Here is an 18195-nt window from a genome sequence, read left to right as displayed (position 1 = left end):
TAGTTATCTGTAAGAGCTGTACATTAATTCCTATTGTCCTTAAGATATTTTAACTTTTGCCAAAAATGTATTGCAATTTAATTTGTAAGATTAACACATTTTTTGTGTAATATAATTTATTAGTATGCTGGCAATAAATTCATGTCCATATTTGACTGTAGTCATGAACATTTTTTTATGTACAGGTAAAAATGTAGCGAACTTCATCCTTAGCTTTTGGATACCAGTGTAGTAATTGCATCAGAGAATTTGTAAATAACCATATGAGCACACTGCCACCAATGTGGAATTACAGGGCTGCTAAGTATGACAAACTTAGGAGATTGCTTGGATCAGTGTCATTGCATGTGAAACTGCAAGGGCAGGATATCACTAGTGCATGGGAAGGGATAAAGGAGAGTTTGAGGGAAGTAATAGCAGACTGCACTTAGAATGAGGAGAATAAATCAACTGAGAATGAAATGAATGAATATCATTATTAAGCTGGAGCTACAAATAAAAAAAAAAAAATTGTGGATGGAATTCAAGGAGGAAGGCAACTAGCAGACATATTAACAATACATATTTACAAATTTAATAATAATTTAATTCATAAATATGAATGCTGATCACCGTGTAACCTTAAAAGAAAGAATATTAACAGTACAGAGCACAGGCCAGAAGAGCAACCAGTGCAGTAAGAAAAAATGCAAAAGCAGCATATGAAAGGAAATTAGCAGGAAATTCCAAAGAGTTCTTTCGGTATGTTGAAAGCACAAGAAAGACTGTTCACAGCAGAATGATTTTAATCAAAGATGGTAGGGAGGTAACTGAATTCAGGCAAAATAGAATTTCTATCAGGAAATATTAGAGTAAGACCAGAGGGAAAGGCTTATATGGAAACTGAGATAAATGAACTGGAGGTGCATAGCATATTACAAAACCTTGATGTGAATACAGCTATGGGATTAGATTATACCAGCTCGAGTTTTATGAGAAAGTGACAGAGAATTGGTAGTTACTTTGAGCACACTGCTTAATCTAATGGCACTGGGTTAGTCCCAAAGGTGTGGAAAGATGAGATAATATTCCTCTACACAAAGGGGATTCCAAGACAGATGTAGTAATTTACCAACTAAATAGCATATTAGGAGTTGTAGTTAAGGTACTGTCACTCCATTCCTGTCCTTTCTGTTGAAAGGACAGGAATGGAGTAATAGAAAGGCTTTGCCTCAGTAACTTGTTCACATTTTATAATGACAGCTGAGTTGGATAAAGGTAATGGGTTTACACTGATACTACTGGACTTTGGAAAGGCTTTTTCCAGAATACCGCAAGGAAGTCTAATCAATAAATAGCAGCACATGGGAAAGGATATAAAGTTTATGAAGTTTATAAGAGGGTGGTTGATGTAGAGATAGTTCAGAGTAGTTTATTTAGGAGTAGACTCCACTAGAATGCCTTTGACTAGTGGCATGCCATAAGATTCAATTCTTGGGTTGCCACTATTTAATTTTTACATTAACAATATAGGAAGGCATCTGACAGAGGAGCTCTTCAGTTGTTTGCCAATGATGCAAAATTAAGTACAGCATTAGTTAATAAAGATTATGTTAAAATTTTGCAGGATGATTTGGATAGACTGGCATTCTGGGGAAGGAAAATGATATTGGCTTAATGTGGTCAAGTGTGAGGTTATACATTTTGGGGTGAAAAGATTACCAGCTGTGTTCCAAATTTATGGAACTGTACTCTAAGAAATTGACGAAGCCAAGGATTTGGGGATGTTAGTGGATAGGGAGTTAATAATTAGCAGGCATATTGCAAAAGTTGCTAAAGCAGCTCATTGGATTACTTGATTACTGAAGAATACTCCAAAATTGCATATGGCCTTTAGGATCCCTAATGTTCTGGATGTGGAGTAGCATTCCTTGGTTCAGTTCAATAACTGAACCAAGGAATTCATGCCTTCTTTGAATTCTGGACTTTCAAAGTTCTGATAATTTCTTCTGAAATTATCCAGTGGATTGGATCGAACAACTTGTGGAACATTTCTTAGGTTCTTATTTACATTGGTGGCTATCGCAGTTTTATATTAGTCCACTGATGGTAAGCTGCAGGCCAGTCAGCACTATTAACTTTATGAAGTGGTTCTCTTTCTTCAATTTTGTAGTGTCTTACCTTTTTGTCTTCTAACCAAAGTACAAGATTTCAAAATGCATTCTTATCACTAATCACAAATTTATCACAATTGTGATAAATTTGTAATCCAGTGTTGAAAGCTTTCTCTAAAACATAACAAATATGTTCAGAAGACGAAGAGCAACCCAAAGAAACCTATCATTCACCCTGTTCTCACACATTTCATTAATACTCTGATGAGTAGAGACAAGCAGGTTATTATACCTCTTTATAGAATTTTATAGAAGCCTTGTTAAGATCCCATCTTTACTATTGTGCATAGATCTGGTCACATGGGTTTCTTCGGGATGAGGAAGGAGTAGAGATGCAAAGGATCAGGGTGGTAGCAGGTCTATGGAATGAGCCTTATCAGAACAGAAGAATTGTGAGTTACAGCAATTAAGCAAAGTTACAACTGAAGGGTATTAACAAGATTAATACAGAAGAAATTTTTCAGAACAGGTCTGGTGGTGGAAAAATTAGGGGCCGTCCTTAAAATCTTAGTAAGAACGTACGGTGTTACCTAGGGTGTTAGAACTAGGTTTTTTGCTTGACGTATGGTAAATGAGTGGAATAGTTTGCTATAGTCTGTCATCATGTTTAGGGTGTTCCTTGATGAACCTAAGAACTCCATGGAGTAGTCAATAATAATAATAATAAACAATACATCCAGATGAAGAAGGTAATGTGAAAGGAACGTTGTCAGAATAAATGAGAGAGGAATTATGACATATATAAAGCGCAGGCAAGAAAAGTTACAAAAATTGTGATCGTTACAGCCATTCCAAAAGAATTTTATTGTTGAATTTACAAGATTGTTGAATTAATTAACCTACTTTGCTAAGATATATCAAAAAAGTGTATATAAATTATAATATAAATATAATATATAAATAAGAGAATATAAATATAAAATATAAAAAAATAAAGAAAATACAACAAAATAGAAATATAAATAAGCGAATTTAAGAATGGGTAGATAAAAATATGATACTGTACAATGGTCAACATGGCTTTGTGAAGGGCATGCCTTAGTAATTTACTACTTTTTATAATAGAGTAACAGTTGAGTTGGATAAAGGAAATGGCTACACTTTGATTTTGCAAAAGCATTTGACAGAATAGCCGGCAAAGGTTGGTCGATTGGTAGAGCCTCTGCTACTAATGGCTCAGTTAAGTAAGTTTGAGCGCGGTTAGTAGTTGGAAGGGACCCAATCGTTCGATGCTGTTGGCACACTCTCCCTCAATGAGTCTTTGGACTCCCTGGAGGTGTCTAATAATAATAATAATAATAATATTAATTTCATTTTATGCTTTCTCCAGTATCTGTATTTTAATGTTTCAAAATTTTATATACATTGGGTCTTATTTCATATAAATCATGTTCTAAATTAGAACCAATTTGTTCCATGATTCTCTGTGACTTCTCTTTTAGCTATGGTTCTTATTCTTTTATACTCTATTTCATCTTCTAACCTTTTACTGCTTAACTATTAATGATATGCTTCTTTTTTCATTCTATTTCTTCATTTTGTTTTATTTTATCTAAATATTGGTTAATTCTTGGTTCATATAGCCATTACATATTTATATAATTTAATAATCTAGTTTTATAAAAAATTGCTTTAAATTTTCATTCTGTTCTTGTTATTTGTAGCCATTTAGGTGGTAATCTTAATTCTGTTTTAACAAGGAAGTGGTCACTACTTGTTTCATATCCTCTGTGGATTCTAACATCTAAAGGAAACTTTGATGTTAGAGTCCCTGTCATGTTAGATGAAGCAGAACATTATTGCATTTAATGTGAAAACTATTAGCAAAATTAATAGAAAATATTACATATTCGTCTTTGTACCTATGAACAGCATACTTAATGCAAAATAATTACACTAAAATACTTATTAAAAAAAAGAAAAAAAAAAGACCTAGTCTCTGACTTTGGAATTAGTTTTCCCTTCACTAACATGAAACTGACTCTGAACACTTTACCATTTAAATTCCATAACACTAAGTATAATGTCCAGAAGTAGTATCTCGCTAAAAACGCCAATAACAAACAAAGCAATAAAACTTACAAACAGCACACCGCCATATGTCAGGATTGATGGTCCTAGGTTCAAGATTGTCACAACTATTACTTGAAACCTAAATCACATTTTTAAACAATTAATCAAAAAAGTATCAGTAAAAATCAATTAAAACTGTCAACATTAATGATAACATGCAACATACTCTGATTAAAATAATTAAATGTCAGAGTATTTCATTTCTGAATAAAAGCAATGAAAAAAAAACCACAGCATAATAGTTCATGGTACTGTAAACATGTATAGTTCCAGAGGAAAAACAATATTTGTTTTATGATCTCATAACAGCATGAACCACAAAGTGAAATGACTAAGAAAACAGGTTGTTCAACTAGTTTACTATGGTCTACAGCAGTGTTTCTCAACCTTTCTAGACCCAAGGACCAGTAAAATGCCTAAAACAATTCTACGGACCACTAAGTTAAGTAATTTTTTTTTAAATGTATGTGGGGATTACCAACATTTTGGAAAAAATGTGCCTTTTATAACATAATAAATCTAAAAGCATGTTTTAAATACATATGGAAACATAATTAAGTTGAAGTAAATGATTAAAAGTGTATCATCACTGAACAAAGTTTTAATTTTTATTAAACAAATAAAAGGTATCAGTTTCCGATTTCCTGTGGGCAAATGAATGGGTATGCCAACACCGTCCCACTGACAAGCCCCCCCCCCCCCCTCATTCATCTGCTCACAGCAACTTTTATATTTTACATGTTATCCCCATTCATCTTCCCACGCCCATTAAGCCCCCCCCCCCCCACAACAACTTTTTTAGCGGTGTTGGTACCATGGACAAATGAATGGGGAATGTCAGCGCCATCCAGCTGATACCTTCTTTCATCTGCCCACAACGATGTTTTATCTTTAATCCCCATTCATCTACACACAGCAACTTTTGTATTTTATCCTCATTCATCTGCCCATACTCATGAAGCTAGCCTACAACAACTTTTATCCTCATGCACTCTCTCTGATTCAACCTGCGACATGTAAACTGTTCTATTCGCTAAGTGCATTGTGAGACGAGGGAAAAATGTTGTTCTTATCTTACTCCATTCATCATAATACTGAATACGAACTTGACATCCATGGATTCCATCACTTGTCCTGTCCAAATCATCCCTGGCATACACCCAAAAATTTCCCTCAGAATATCCCAAAGCCATTAATGCCTCCCTATCCACACACACTTCCGGCCGATACAAATCGCCTTATTTCCCTGACGAGTTTTCCATGACCAGCAAAAAAATTTAAGACATCCTGTTATGCGAGGTCCTTCCCGATATCTATAAACAGTCCAACCCCCAATGTCAGTCGCAAAGTGCCATCCAAGTGGTCGGGCGCATTTTCCCGACAGTGACCGTATACTATATATACTGTAAGCATGTGATTTGTACTATCCGTGTTATGATGGTGATTTTAATTATATTCATCCTGTTTTATCCAGAGGTACAATAGTGGTCATCGTAAATCAGGAAGATTCATTAATCTTATGGTGGTTTCATTTATATCCGTCCTGTGTGCTGCTTGTTTTCATTACATTGTGATGTGTGTTTCTGTATAATCCATGACCATGTAGATGTTGTTGTCTGCATGCGACAGATTCGGTGTGCTCGGCCGCATATTCCCGCAAGCGACCGCACAAGATATGGAACTTTGCTAAATGGGATGAGGGCAGCTATCCTCCTCGCCAGCAGAGCTGAGCCTACCATGACATCACTTTGTGTAACTTTCATTTCATCCCAGATTTTGGAAATGGATTAATTCCAAAACCAGTAAAAAGAATAATCGGAAATTGTAGTCCAAATAAATAATACGATATAATTATGTTACTACTTACTTTTAATGAGATGGTTCAGCTTCTCAGCCTTTGCAGAGTTGCTGGATATCTGGCTCAATATTGGTCAACTTCAGTCGAAGACTGGCACACACACTAAGATGATTTCTGTATTTTGTTTTTATTTGAAGGAGAGATGAAAATTCTTTCTCACAAAAATTGCAGAAAACTGAATGATGATTTTCAGTGCTTTTCAGATAATTCTGGAAATTCACTTCTCACTGAAGGCGAGATCCAGAATCGAGCCAAACCAAGATCATGATATTGCATTTTAAGGCCCACTATCACTTGAAAGCTCAATTAACTCATAATCATAATAATGAAAGGTTGTTCTCATGATTATAAGTCTGAAATAGATCTCGAACCCACAGAAATTTCTTATAAAAGTTATTCGGAAAATATGTTTCAAAATTCTGTTTCAGAGTTTAGAGGTGGTCACAAACCCTTTCCAGAAACTCAGAATCAACAAAAAAGATAATTTTCCACTAAAAAGGATTCCAATGTTGGAAAAGGTGCAAATTATGTCTTTTACATAACTAATGCACAACACCAGTTTTTTTTTTTTCTTGAATGCCTTTATTTTGTCAATTTGACATCAAGAACAGTTAAGAATTTCCCTGAAGGGAAAGATTTAGTTCATTTAATTTAAAATAAAATGTTTGAAAGATAGGATAGTGTTGATAACCATGCTTCGTCAACAAGGAGTGATGCAAAATTAGAATTACGTTCATTTACAAACAATAAAACTTTGTGCCTTAAAGCCAGCAAATTTCAGAATGATGCAAAAGTTGTATATATTCACTGCCCATTTCATTGCAGAGTACTGAAAATAATCTGTTATTTAATGGTTGAGCCTTAATAAAATTAACTAGCTTTACGTATAGCACAGTTTTAAATTCTGGTGGCATTCCTTTGGAGGCCAACCTTTCCATTTGTCATGTTAATTGGATTTTAATGGTGATAGATGCGAACACAGATTGATAAGAAAATAACTAATTATTAACTTTAATGCTGATATTTCACTGGTATTATAGCCAACATCTTCAGAACATACAAAGTTTTTACAGTTGTGAGACAACTGCAACCCGGTGTAAAGTGAAAATTGGGACTAGTATGAGTAATTGTAATGTGCAACACAAAGACTAAAGTCCCAATTAGGCAACATCTTAGTAAAAAAAAAAAAAAAGATATATATATATATATATATATATATATAAATAAAAAATAAAAAGATTAATTTGGTCTTAGGATGACTGTCTCCCAAATCTTTGGTAGATTTATACAGCCATACTTGTTGAGGTTAGGAGTATGTTTTATACTTTCCATATGTCATACATTGTTTCATAAACAATATACCGAATTCATATCCAGAGCTACTTCCCTGACCATAGAAACAACCCCAAACCATGCCTGCCTGTAAGGGCACGAGCTCCATCCGAACAAAAGCCCATGCATTTTTCTCACTGGATCCCTTGGTATATTATTATTCTCCAGGGAGTCAGAGACTCATCGAGGGAGGCCACATACTATACATACCAGCTGTTATACTTATTCTTGAATTCATTCACACTGCTTGCATGCACCACAACCAATGGCAATCCATTCCAATCACGCACCACCTCTCTGAGAGAAAAATCTAGCTCGCACACTCTTCTTGGTGGCCTTCATTCTCAGCTTCCAAGGATGCCCTCTTGTTCTTTCCCCACCATCCATAAATTGAAAAATTCCATCAATTGAAATCCTGTATGACCCTTTCAGAAGTTTGTCAGTCTCAATCATATCACCCCTCTTTCTCCTGTTTGCTAGTGTCTGCAGTCTACAAATTCTCAATCTGTCTTCATAATCAGTATTCCACAATCCTGATATCATTTTTAACACTCTCCTTTGTACTCTCTCCAATATATCAGAATCGCAATGGAAACCAGGAGACCAGACCTGCTCACAATAGTCCAAGTGAGGTTTTATCAAGGCCTTGTAATTATGTAATTATTGAGTGTGAAATATTTCTTCTCCAGTTATTCGGGATGACAAAGTTCTACAAAACAGAATATCGTCATGAATGTTGTTATCATGTGTTTATCTTACATAGCATATTAACTGCGCACCATCTGTAACATCAGTAGTAAATCTAGTCTATTTATAATGCATAATAAGGACTTTTCTTAACTCTTTTAATTAACTGAGATTCTACGTGACTTGCCATATCATTAATTCTGTGACCTACAGTGTCATTGAAAGAGGAGTCGAATCAACATCTTTTAGTAACTTGTTGCCAAACATAGTTTTTACCACATCTTTTATAGCTGGAAATAATAAATTTTCCCCAATAGAATGAGGTTTCCCTGTTTTCGCTATGCCAAACTTAAAAGATAGATGCTTCCAGTGCCTTGCTATTAATTAAACCCATGGCCGAAACTACATCTTTCCCATGATTTAATGTCACTAAGCATCGCTGAAATTGGCTTTTATTTTCTATTTGCTTATTTTTCACATCACAATGTTTAGTTTCTAAATGTCAGAGTTTCACAGGTTTCATGCACTTGTTCGACAACACTTCATAATACAAAACACATCGAGGTTTCTGTTCACTTTCATCTCCACACCAAGTAAATCCAAATTCCAAATATGAACTGTTATATTTCCTACTGTATTTTTTCTTTGAACTGCTTGTTTCTTCTACTTTAATAGTATCAGATTTACTCGCTGTTACAACATGTGTATCACAATTAGGGTTAGCATCACCTGTTTCATTTGCTCTTCTTTACAAAGTCATAGTTCTAAGCCACTTTTCCATTATCAAAAAACATTTCTGAAAAATATATAAATACTGAAGTTAACTCATGACACACTTTGTCCAAGTATCATTTAGCAACTGAGCCTTGGTTGAAGGAGGAAAAAACCTTCAGTAATAAAAATCAATAAACAACAAGCAATTGAAATGTGGATAACATATGTTCACTTCAAATCTGACAAAACAGTAAGGGAAGGCAGAAGCAATAAAACTATACTGCTGTTCACTTCACCCCTCTCATCATTCATCATTCTGCCACTACAAATTATTTTGGTGCCAGAATGACGAGTAATAAAAGAGGGATGAAGCGAAGAACAATATAGTTTTAGCTCCTGCCTTTGAACATTCTGACGCTATTTTTTTTTTTTTTTTGTTTTTTTTAAGTCTCCATTTGATTTCAATAATTTTTACTTAGTTATTCAATTTTAATTTGTTTGAATAACTAAAAAATATATACAATAATACTCTGACTTATGCGAATCCGGAGTTACGCGGTTTCTTATATGTACGTATTCCCATCACGCCTCACCACTAGTCGTATTTTTCTGCGCCGGCTGCATTCGCCAGTGTCGCACATGCTGTGAACAAGCACTGACGTGTTTCGCACGGTCTCCATTCATACACGATTTTTATAGTCTACAAAATCACATAAAAAATAATAACGTCATCCAAAAGAAGCAATTCCGATTCTTCTACAGCTAGCAAAAAAAAAAAGAGAAAAACATTGACTTTGGAAACAAAACTCAACATTATTAAGGATTTTGAAGGCGGAATGAAAATTTGTGAGCTATCAAAGAAGTTCGATCTACAGGAATCCACAGTAAGAACAATCATGAAAGATAAAGAAAGAATTCTCGCTGCTGTGAAAAATGCCCAATCATTGAATTCAAGCATAATTCGTAAACATCATGGGATTATTGGCGAGATGGAAACGATGCTTAAATTATGGTGTGATAATCAAGTGAGAGTAAAAAATTGCCCAGTTGATCAAACGACGATATGTAGCGAAGCCAACTGATTTTTGAGAGGCTAAAAGTAGAAGCTGGAGAAGTGGCCAAAGAAGAAAATTTCGTGGCCAGTAATGGTTGGTACAACCGATTTAAAAATCGCTGTAACTGGCACAGCATCGTGGAGAGTGGAGAGGCGGCAAGCGTTGATAAAGAGGCTTCGTCTGCTTTTCCTGAGACACTTAAGGCTATCATCGAGGAAAGTAGCTATAGCAGTCAAACCATATTTAATGTAGACGAGACCAGCTTGTTCTGGAAAAAGATTTTCATCGCACGTGAAGAAAAAACGTATCCTGGCTTTAAGGCTTCCAAAGACCGGTTGACAGTAATGCTTGGTGGAAATGCAGCTGGTGATTGCAAGTTAAAACTTCTCTTAATTTACTGCTCCAAAAATCCAAGAGCTCTGAAAAACAAAATCTAAAGCTGGCTTGCCAGTGATTTGGAAGTCAAATTCTAAAGCTTGGGTGACAGCTTCTATTTTTGAAGACTGGTTTGGTCACCACTTCATACCTGAAGTAGAACGTTATTGCCAGTTTAAAAAAATTCCGTTTAAAGTTATGCTCATTATTAATAATGCACCTGGTCACCCTCCTGCAACTTTAATTGATTTTGATCCACGTGTAAAAGTTGTTTTCTTGCCTCCAACAACGAGCTTACTTCAACCGATGGACCAAGGAGTTATCAAAACATTCAAAGCATACTGCACAAGTCTGAATGAAGCTATGAGGCAAAATGAGCAACTGTCTGTTAAAGAGTTTTGGAAACAGTTTAATGTTTTAGATGCTGTAAGGATTATCGGAGATTCTTGGGGTGAAATTTCCCAAAAAACCTTGAATGGTGTCTGGAAAAAACTTTGTCCATCCTTTTTTAAATGTGAAACGGAAATGTTGCCAGAAACTGATCAAGTTGCTGAGACAATAGAAGAAGTTGTCAACCTTGCCAGGCAATTAGATTTAGAAGTTGAAAGTGAAGATGTCAGCGAGCTGTTGGACTCGCATAACAAGGAGCTTACAATCGACGAGCTCATAGAGATGCATAAGCAAAGTGCTACTGAAGAGACTGAAACCTCAGATCCAGTTTTACCAGAAAAGTACATGACAATTGCAAAATTAACAGAAGGTCTCAGCTTAATTAAGGAAGGTTTACAGATTATGGAAGACACAGATTCTAATGAGGAACGAATTGTAGCCACAAAGCAAGGACTAAAAAAAATCACTGGCTTGCTATGAAGAAATTTTGCATGACAAGAAAAAGACATTATGCCGTCAGACGAATCTATTACATTTTATGAAACCATCAACATCGAAATAACTTTTTTTTTTTATGTACGAAAAACTACAATTATGATTACTGTATATTTCTTAAAAAATATAGGTGTTTTTGTAAACCTTTGGTCCCAATTGTATGTTTGTATATATAAATTACATGCAAAATTATACCCTGAGTTGCGAATTTGACTTACGTACTTTTTGTTGGTCCCACCTACCGCGTAACTTCGGGGTATCACTGTATTTATTTAATTAATTTAAGTCTGCCTGCAGATCACCTGTCCCATCATCGCAGACCACAGGTTGAGAAACAATGCTCTACAGCAGGGGTTCCCAACCTTTTTGTTTCCTAGAGCACATTCTAAAATACCGGTAGGGCGACGGGCACCATCTATTTTTTCAAGCAAATATTTTGAATTCTTTTGTTAAATGGATACATACAAAGTTTACATTATAATCAAATGTTTTATTACTTAAAAGTTTACATTATATAAAAATTTAAATATATATATATATATATATATGTATATGTAAGTTAGTGTGATCTTTGGCATTGCATTTCATTGGCCAGTGCTTCATAATTAGGAGAATATGATGATATTCCAGTTATTAAACTGGAATGAACAACTTCGAATGCACGTCCACTTTACATTGTATGCGTTTAATACTCGTCATGTGTCATTAACACATGCATCATAAATCATGACATGAATTGTTGCGTGATTATTTCAAACTATACGGCACATACAAATTGGTCGATGGGCGCCATGGTGCCCGTGGGCATAGGGTTGGGAACCCCTGCTCTACAGCATATATCATCAGTAAATAACATATGCCAGAGATAATTCAAATGTTATCATCATCAAATTCCTGCCATGTACCCTCAAGGGGTGTACAGGATATGATAGTAGTACATGAAAAAAACTACATCATTATTAATTTCCTATCTACAATTTTCCTCCAAATCAGTCTGTTACTTGTCAAGACTCCAACATTATCAGATCTTATATTTCTATCGTCTAAAGCACTTCGTACTGTATCAATCCACTTTGGTCTTCCTCTGGGTCGTTTTGCTGCCAACCAACCTGGCAGAGAACACTTGTTTTGCTAATCTTTCCTCACCCATTCTGTTTAAGTGACCATACCACCTGAGATTAGCTCTGCTAACGCATTCCTGGATGCTGACAATGTCAAGTTCTTTCCTAATATCCTCGTTTTTAATATGATACTGCCATTGATGCCATCTGTTCACGCCTATAATCTTTCTCAGGACTCTCATATCTGTGGTCTCTAGTCTTTGGTCAAGTGTTTTACTTCTGACCCAGCTCTCAGATCCATAAGTTAAAATTGGTTTGAACACTGTCTTCTACACAGCTAATTTAGTGTTCCGACTAATTTCTCTCTTATTCCATATGAATTTATTCAATTAACTTCTCACCATACCAGCTTTGCTGATTCTGTTGTCTATTTCTATATTTAATTTACCATCTTCAGTAAAAATCGTGCCTAAATAGCTGGAATGTTTTAATCGTTCCACAGGTTCTCCATTCACAACACAGTTGACATTTTCAATGATTCTGCCTATTTTCATTGTCTTTGTCTTTTTATTGCTGACCTTCATACCATATCTATTACAACAGTTATTCAATTTAGTCAGAGAATCTTGCAGACTTGACATTAACATCTTGACATTAAGAGCTGACATTAACATCTCCAATTTTGATATCATGTTTAATATCACTTTCCTTCATAATGTGATCCATATAGATAATGAATAACAGAGGGGATAACGTACATCCTTGTCTCACACCAGATTTAACATTAAACCATCTTCCTGTACTTCCTTCAATTCTAACTGCTGACTTACAACTCAAATAAAGACTAAGTATTGCTTGATATAATGCCCCATTGACACCATATAACTGCAGCGTATTGAATAGCTTCTCTCTTGGCACCTTGTCATATGCCTTTTCCAGATCGACAAAACTTAAATACAGATCTTTGTTATATTCCCATGCTTTCTCGACTATTTGTCGTAAAGTGAAGATCTGATCCTGACAGCCTCTATTTGGCCTGAATCCAGCTTGTTCTTCACCAAGCTTTTCTTCCACAATTCTTCTCAACCGTTTCTCAAGTATACTTGCATAGATCTTGCCAGGAACACTCAGTAGGGAAATACCTCTGTAATTCTCACATGCAGTTTTATTTCCCTTTTTATATATGGGTACTATGAGAGCTTAACTCCAGTCATCGGGAATTCGTCCCTCTGTCCAGGCTTTCTGAACTATGCAGTGCAGCCACTGTAAGACTCTTATACCACCATACTTCAGCATTTCTGGTCGAATATCATCTACTCCTGCTGCCTTTCCACATTTCAAGCCTTTGATAGCTTTTTCTACTTCTAGTATGGATATGTATTCCTGACTGCATGCCTGGTCAGCGTTTTTTACCACTGTGCTGTCATCACTGCTTGTTTCATTTAGAAGTTTTTCAAAGTAATTACTCCATACCTCAAGGATATCTTTTTCTCCCATTTTCATGTCACCTTTATCATCTCTAATTCCTTTTACAACACTCTTTCCTCCATTCTTAAGCTTCTTCAACAACCTCCAGAATATTTTGCCACCTTCTTGATATTTATTTTCTATATTCTTGCCAAAGTCCTCCCATGACTTTTGTTTAGCTAGTTTTACACAGTGTTTAGCATTCTTGCATTTGTCTCTATATTCTCTAAGAGCACAAGCTGACTTATTTGACAGGAACTTTTGGTATGCTTTCTTCTTTTCCTTCACTGCCTCTTTAACTTCCTGTGTCCACCAGAGAGTTCTGATTTTTTTATCCTTACAGATAACCTCACCACATGCCTCTCTGGCAGAATCAATCAATGTTTTCTTCAGAGATTGCCACTGAATCTCCAAGGTTTGATTCCTGTTCTCAAACTCTTTCATTTTTTTTTCAATAATCTTTGTGTAATTTAGCCTACAGCTCACATCTGAGAGCTGCTAAACTTTTATTCGCTTTAAAACTTTCTTACATGTTATTCTTTTCAATATGAAATTCAATTTTATCCTGCTCAAGACTAAATAGTGATCACTTCCAACAAATCCTCTGTACACTCTGGTGTCCTGCACCAGGGAGAAAATATCACTATCAACAATAACATAGTCAATGAGACTTTTCTAATTCCTAGCCTCTTCTCTCCATGTGAATTTGTGCACATTTTTATGTTGGAACATGGCGTTAGTAATAACCAGTCCATGTCCTGAGCAGAAATCCAACAGATATTTGCCATTATTATTAACTTTGCTCTTTTCTCCAAATTTTCCCAAAATGTTTTTGTATGTCTCACAATCATTTCCTACTCTGCTATTTAGATCACCAACAAGGACCAACTTTTCATTTTTCATTGTGTCAGTTGCTTTTTCTAAAGCCTCAAAAAATTCCTCCACTTCTACCTTAGTAGAACCTTCTGTGGGACCATAGGCACAAATAAGTCTCATTGTTCAGTTCCCCATTCTCATATTTGCCCACATTACTCTACTTGAGACTGACTGCCATTCAAGAAGATTAGCCTCGTATTTTGTGTTCAATACTATGGCTACTCCTTCTTTTCCTTGATTGTCATTGCCTGAATATAACATTTTGTATTTATTGGTCAGAAAGATCTAAGCAGTTTTGGTCTTTTTTGTTTTAGTCACCCCTATTATGTCGATCTGGTACTTATCTAATTCCTCAGCTAGCTCCATTTCTTTGCCATTCAGGCTTCTTACGTTGATAGTACCGATCTTTAACTCTGGTGATGTTGAGTTGGGGTTTATTTTCAGATTTGTTCCAGTAGCTGACTTTTCGCTGTTCGCTCTGGTTCCCTGGCAAAAACAACGGGGGCCTTGTTTAACCGGGCAACGCCCCAGCCGGCATGAAATTTTGTCATGTTGTACCATCATTCTATATTTTGGTTTAACCAATAAGAATACAATTTGGTCGGCTAAATCCCAAAAAAAAAAAAAAAAAAAAAAAAAAAAAAAAAAAAAAATACAATAATTATTATTATTATTATTATTCAGGCCTCCAAGGAGTCAAAAGACTCATCGAGGGAGGTACTTCCTAAGACATAAAGTCTGTCAAGACTCATCGAGGGGAGATCCCCCCCTGAGAAACACAAAGTTTATCATACCACTCTTTAAAGTCACTGACCATTCTCGCTCCCACCACTCCATCAGGCAATGCATTCCACGGCTCAACCACCCTCCACACAAAGAAACCACTCCTTACCCTCTTGCTCACAGTTTCCTTTCGTAACTTCCAGGGATGGCCTCTTGTCATCACTCCTTCCCGCTGATCAACCAAGCGAAAGAACTCCCCAGTGTCAACCCTGTAACCACCTCTCAACAGTTTAAAAGTCTCAATCATATCACCTCTCCTTCTTCTATCTGCCAAACTCTGCAGTCCACATTCTCTCAGCCGATCCTCATAACTATCCTTGTACAGTGCTGAAACCATCTTTGTCATCCGTCTTTGTATCCTTTCCACAGTTAATTTATCCCCTTCAAATCCTGGGGACCAAATCTGAGAAGAATAGTCCAAGTGTGGTCTGATCAGAGACTTATACAACGGAATGATAACCCTCTTATCTCTGCAGGTCAGTGTCCTTCTCATAATAGCAGCAATCCTCTGTGTTACCATCACTACCTTTGCAATATGTCCCCTAAACTTCAGGTTTCTATCAATCATCAACCCCAGATCTCTTGTCTCCCCTACTTCCTCCAGTATAACTCCTCCCATAGAGTATGCAGCATCCCATCGATGTTTCCCAAACCTCAAGACCTTACATTTTGCTGCATTTAACTGACACCCCCATTCATTTGCCCATCTATCTAGCTTATTTAAATCCTTTTGCAGGCTACCACATCTGCGCTATTACTAATAATCCTTCCCAGCTTCGCATCATCCGCAAACAACTGAATATCCCCCTGCAATCCACTGGCTATGTCATTGATATAAAGGTTAAACAATATAGGTCCTAGTACTGAGCCCTGTGGGACCCCACTTGTAACCCTCTGCCTCCTGGAAACTGCTCCACCATACACAACTCTCTGATACCTATCAGTCAGCCAATCCTGAATCCAGTTGACCAATCTGACATCCAGACCCATGTGCTGCAACTTAAATATCAGCTTATCATGTGGCACCCTGTCAAATGCCTTCGCCAAGTCTAAGAAAATTGCAGTATATGCCTTTCCCTCATCTAATGCTCTTGTAACTTTATTATAAAAGGCTAGCATATTGCTAAAACAAGAGCATCCTTTCACAAATCCATGTTGATTCTCACAGATAACATTACCCTCATCTGCCCAATGCTGTACACGGTCCCTCACTACTTTCTCCAAGATCTTAACAACTACTGATGACACACAGACTGGCCTATAATTAGACACTTCCAGTCTGTTACCACCCTTATGCAATGGCACTATCTTACCTTCCTTCCATTCCCTGGGCACCTTTGCCAAAGCCAGACTTTCATTGTAAAGCCACGTTAAAGGTATTGTCAATTCGCTAGCACATTCTCTCAAAACTCGTGGTGAAATACCATCCAGTCCCACAGCTTTACTGACATCCAGAGTACTCAGTATCTGAAACACACTCTCCTCCTGTACCTCCAGATCTCGTACCAGTCCTATCCCTCTAGCATTAAAACTGACTCCTCTAGGATGAAATACTCCAATAAAGTGTTCATTGAACAATTCTACTATGTCCTCTGCATCAGTCACTCTATTCCCATTTTTATCCCACAATATCATTCTTCCACAGTCATTTCTCCTCCTACTGGCCACATAGCTAAAAAATTCCCTAGGATTTTCTTTGGATCTTAGGGCCAATCTCCTCTCATATTCCAGTTTCGCTTTCCTTACCACACGAGTCACTCTTCTGGCCTGTGTCTTATATTCTTCACCCATCCTCTCTTCACCTGTCTCCTTATATCTCTTCCATAGCCTCTTTTTCGCATGCAGTTCCTGTTGAATGTTGTTTGTCATCCACTTTACTCCAAATTGCGCCCTCTTCTTCACTCGTGGTATACAACTTACCATTGCTGATAACAAATATTCTTTCACAATTTCCCACGCACTGGTGATATCCCGGCCATCCAATTCCTCCCTCCATGAAACTTCCCGAAGTTGACGTCTAAGACTATTATAATCACCTGCCTTATAATTCCACATAAGTTCCCGTCTCTTTGATACTCCTGCATGTCTATTCATTTTCCATGTCAACACCATATGGTCACTCTCTCCAACTGGTGGGAGAGACATCAACTCAGTTATTATCAACTCTTCTGATGCTATAACCAACTCCAAAATTTTTGAACCTCTTGTTCCCTCTGTTACATGTTGCCTAAGGCATTTGTCCCTCAAGAATTCTAGAAATTCCATTCCCCTATTGTTACATGCATGTTCCTCTCTCCAATTTATACTACTGAAGTTAAAATCTCCCATAACAATCATTCTTCTTGCACTTGCCAAACTTAGCTGTCTAAACATCTCCTGGTCCCCATCCTCTGTGCTCCTGGGTCTGTAGCAACACCCCACTAAATATCCTGTCTTGCCTACCTCTAGCTCACACCATACGCTCTCAAAATCATTTGTCTCACTTCCTTCCAAATTCTCCACTCTTAGAGGACATAGGTCATCACTTATCATAAGCAGCACCCCACCACCACGCTTTCCCCTCCTATCCTGACGAAAAATGCTATACCCAGCGACTTCTATTCCTGTTTTTATATCCCCTTCTGTCAACCACGTCTCAGTGATTGCAATAATTTTTGGCCAGGCTGATGCTATCTGCGCCACCAATTCCTCTCCCTTATTCCGGATACTCCTGGCATTAGTATACAGCATATAAATGCCATTGTTTCTATACCCAGCCTTATCCCTTCTAGACTCCACTGGGCTCAATGTTACCTGACATTGTCTCCCTTCTCCCAAGTATCCATTCCCACAAGAGGCCACCCCTGCTATCATCCTCCCTGGGACACACTGACTCG

General features: G+C 36.8%; 1 protein-coding gene across 2 annotated transcripts in view; it reads right to left on the bottom strand.

Annotated features, from left to right (window-relative positions):
- The window catches only part of LOC150104641 (two pore channel protein 2-like), a 480610-nt gene that overhangs the window by 98938 nt on the left and 363477 nt on the right, over positions 1-18195 (bottom strand). For both annotated transcript variants that reach the window (XM_090395240.1, XM_090395242.1), the window contains exon 13: positions 4236-4305. In XM_090395240.1, coding sequence (XP_090251366.1) covers positions 4236-4305 — 70 coding nt within the window. The remainder of the gene's footprint in view (positions 1-4235; positions 4306-18195) is intronic.

Source organism: Typopeltis vanoorti, chromosome 7, assembly GCF_054136105.1.
Source record: "Typopeltis vanoorti isolate ZY-2024b chromosome 7, IOZ_Tvanoo_1.0, whole genome shotgun sequence".
Lineage (NCBI taxonomy): Eukaryota > Metazoa > Arthropoda > Arachnida > Uropygi > Thelyphonidae > Typopeltis > Typopeltis vanoorti.
Note: the sequence above shows the minus strand (reverse complement) of the source record. Positions and strands in the feature narration are given on the sequence as shown.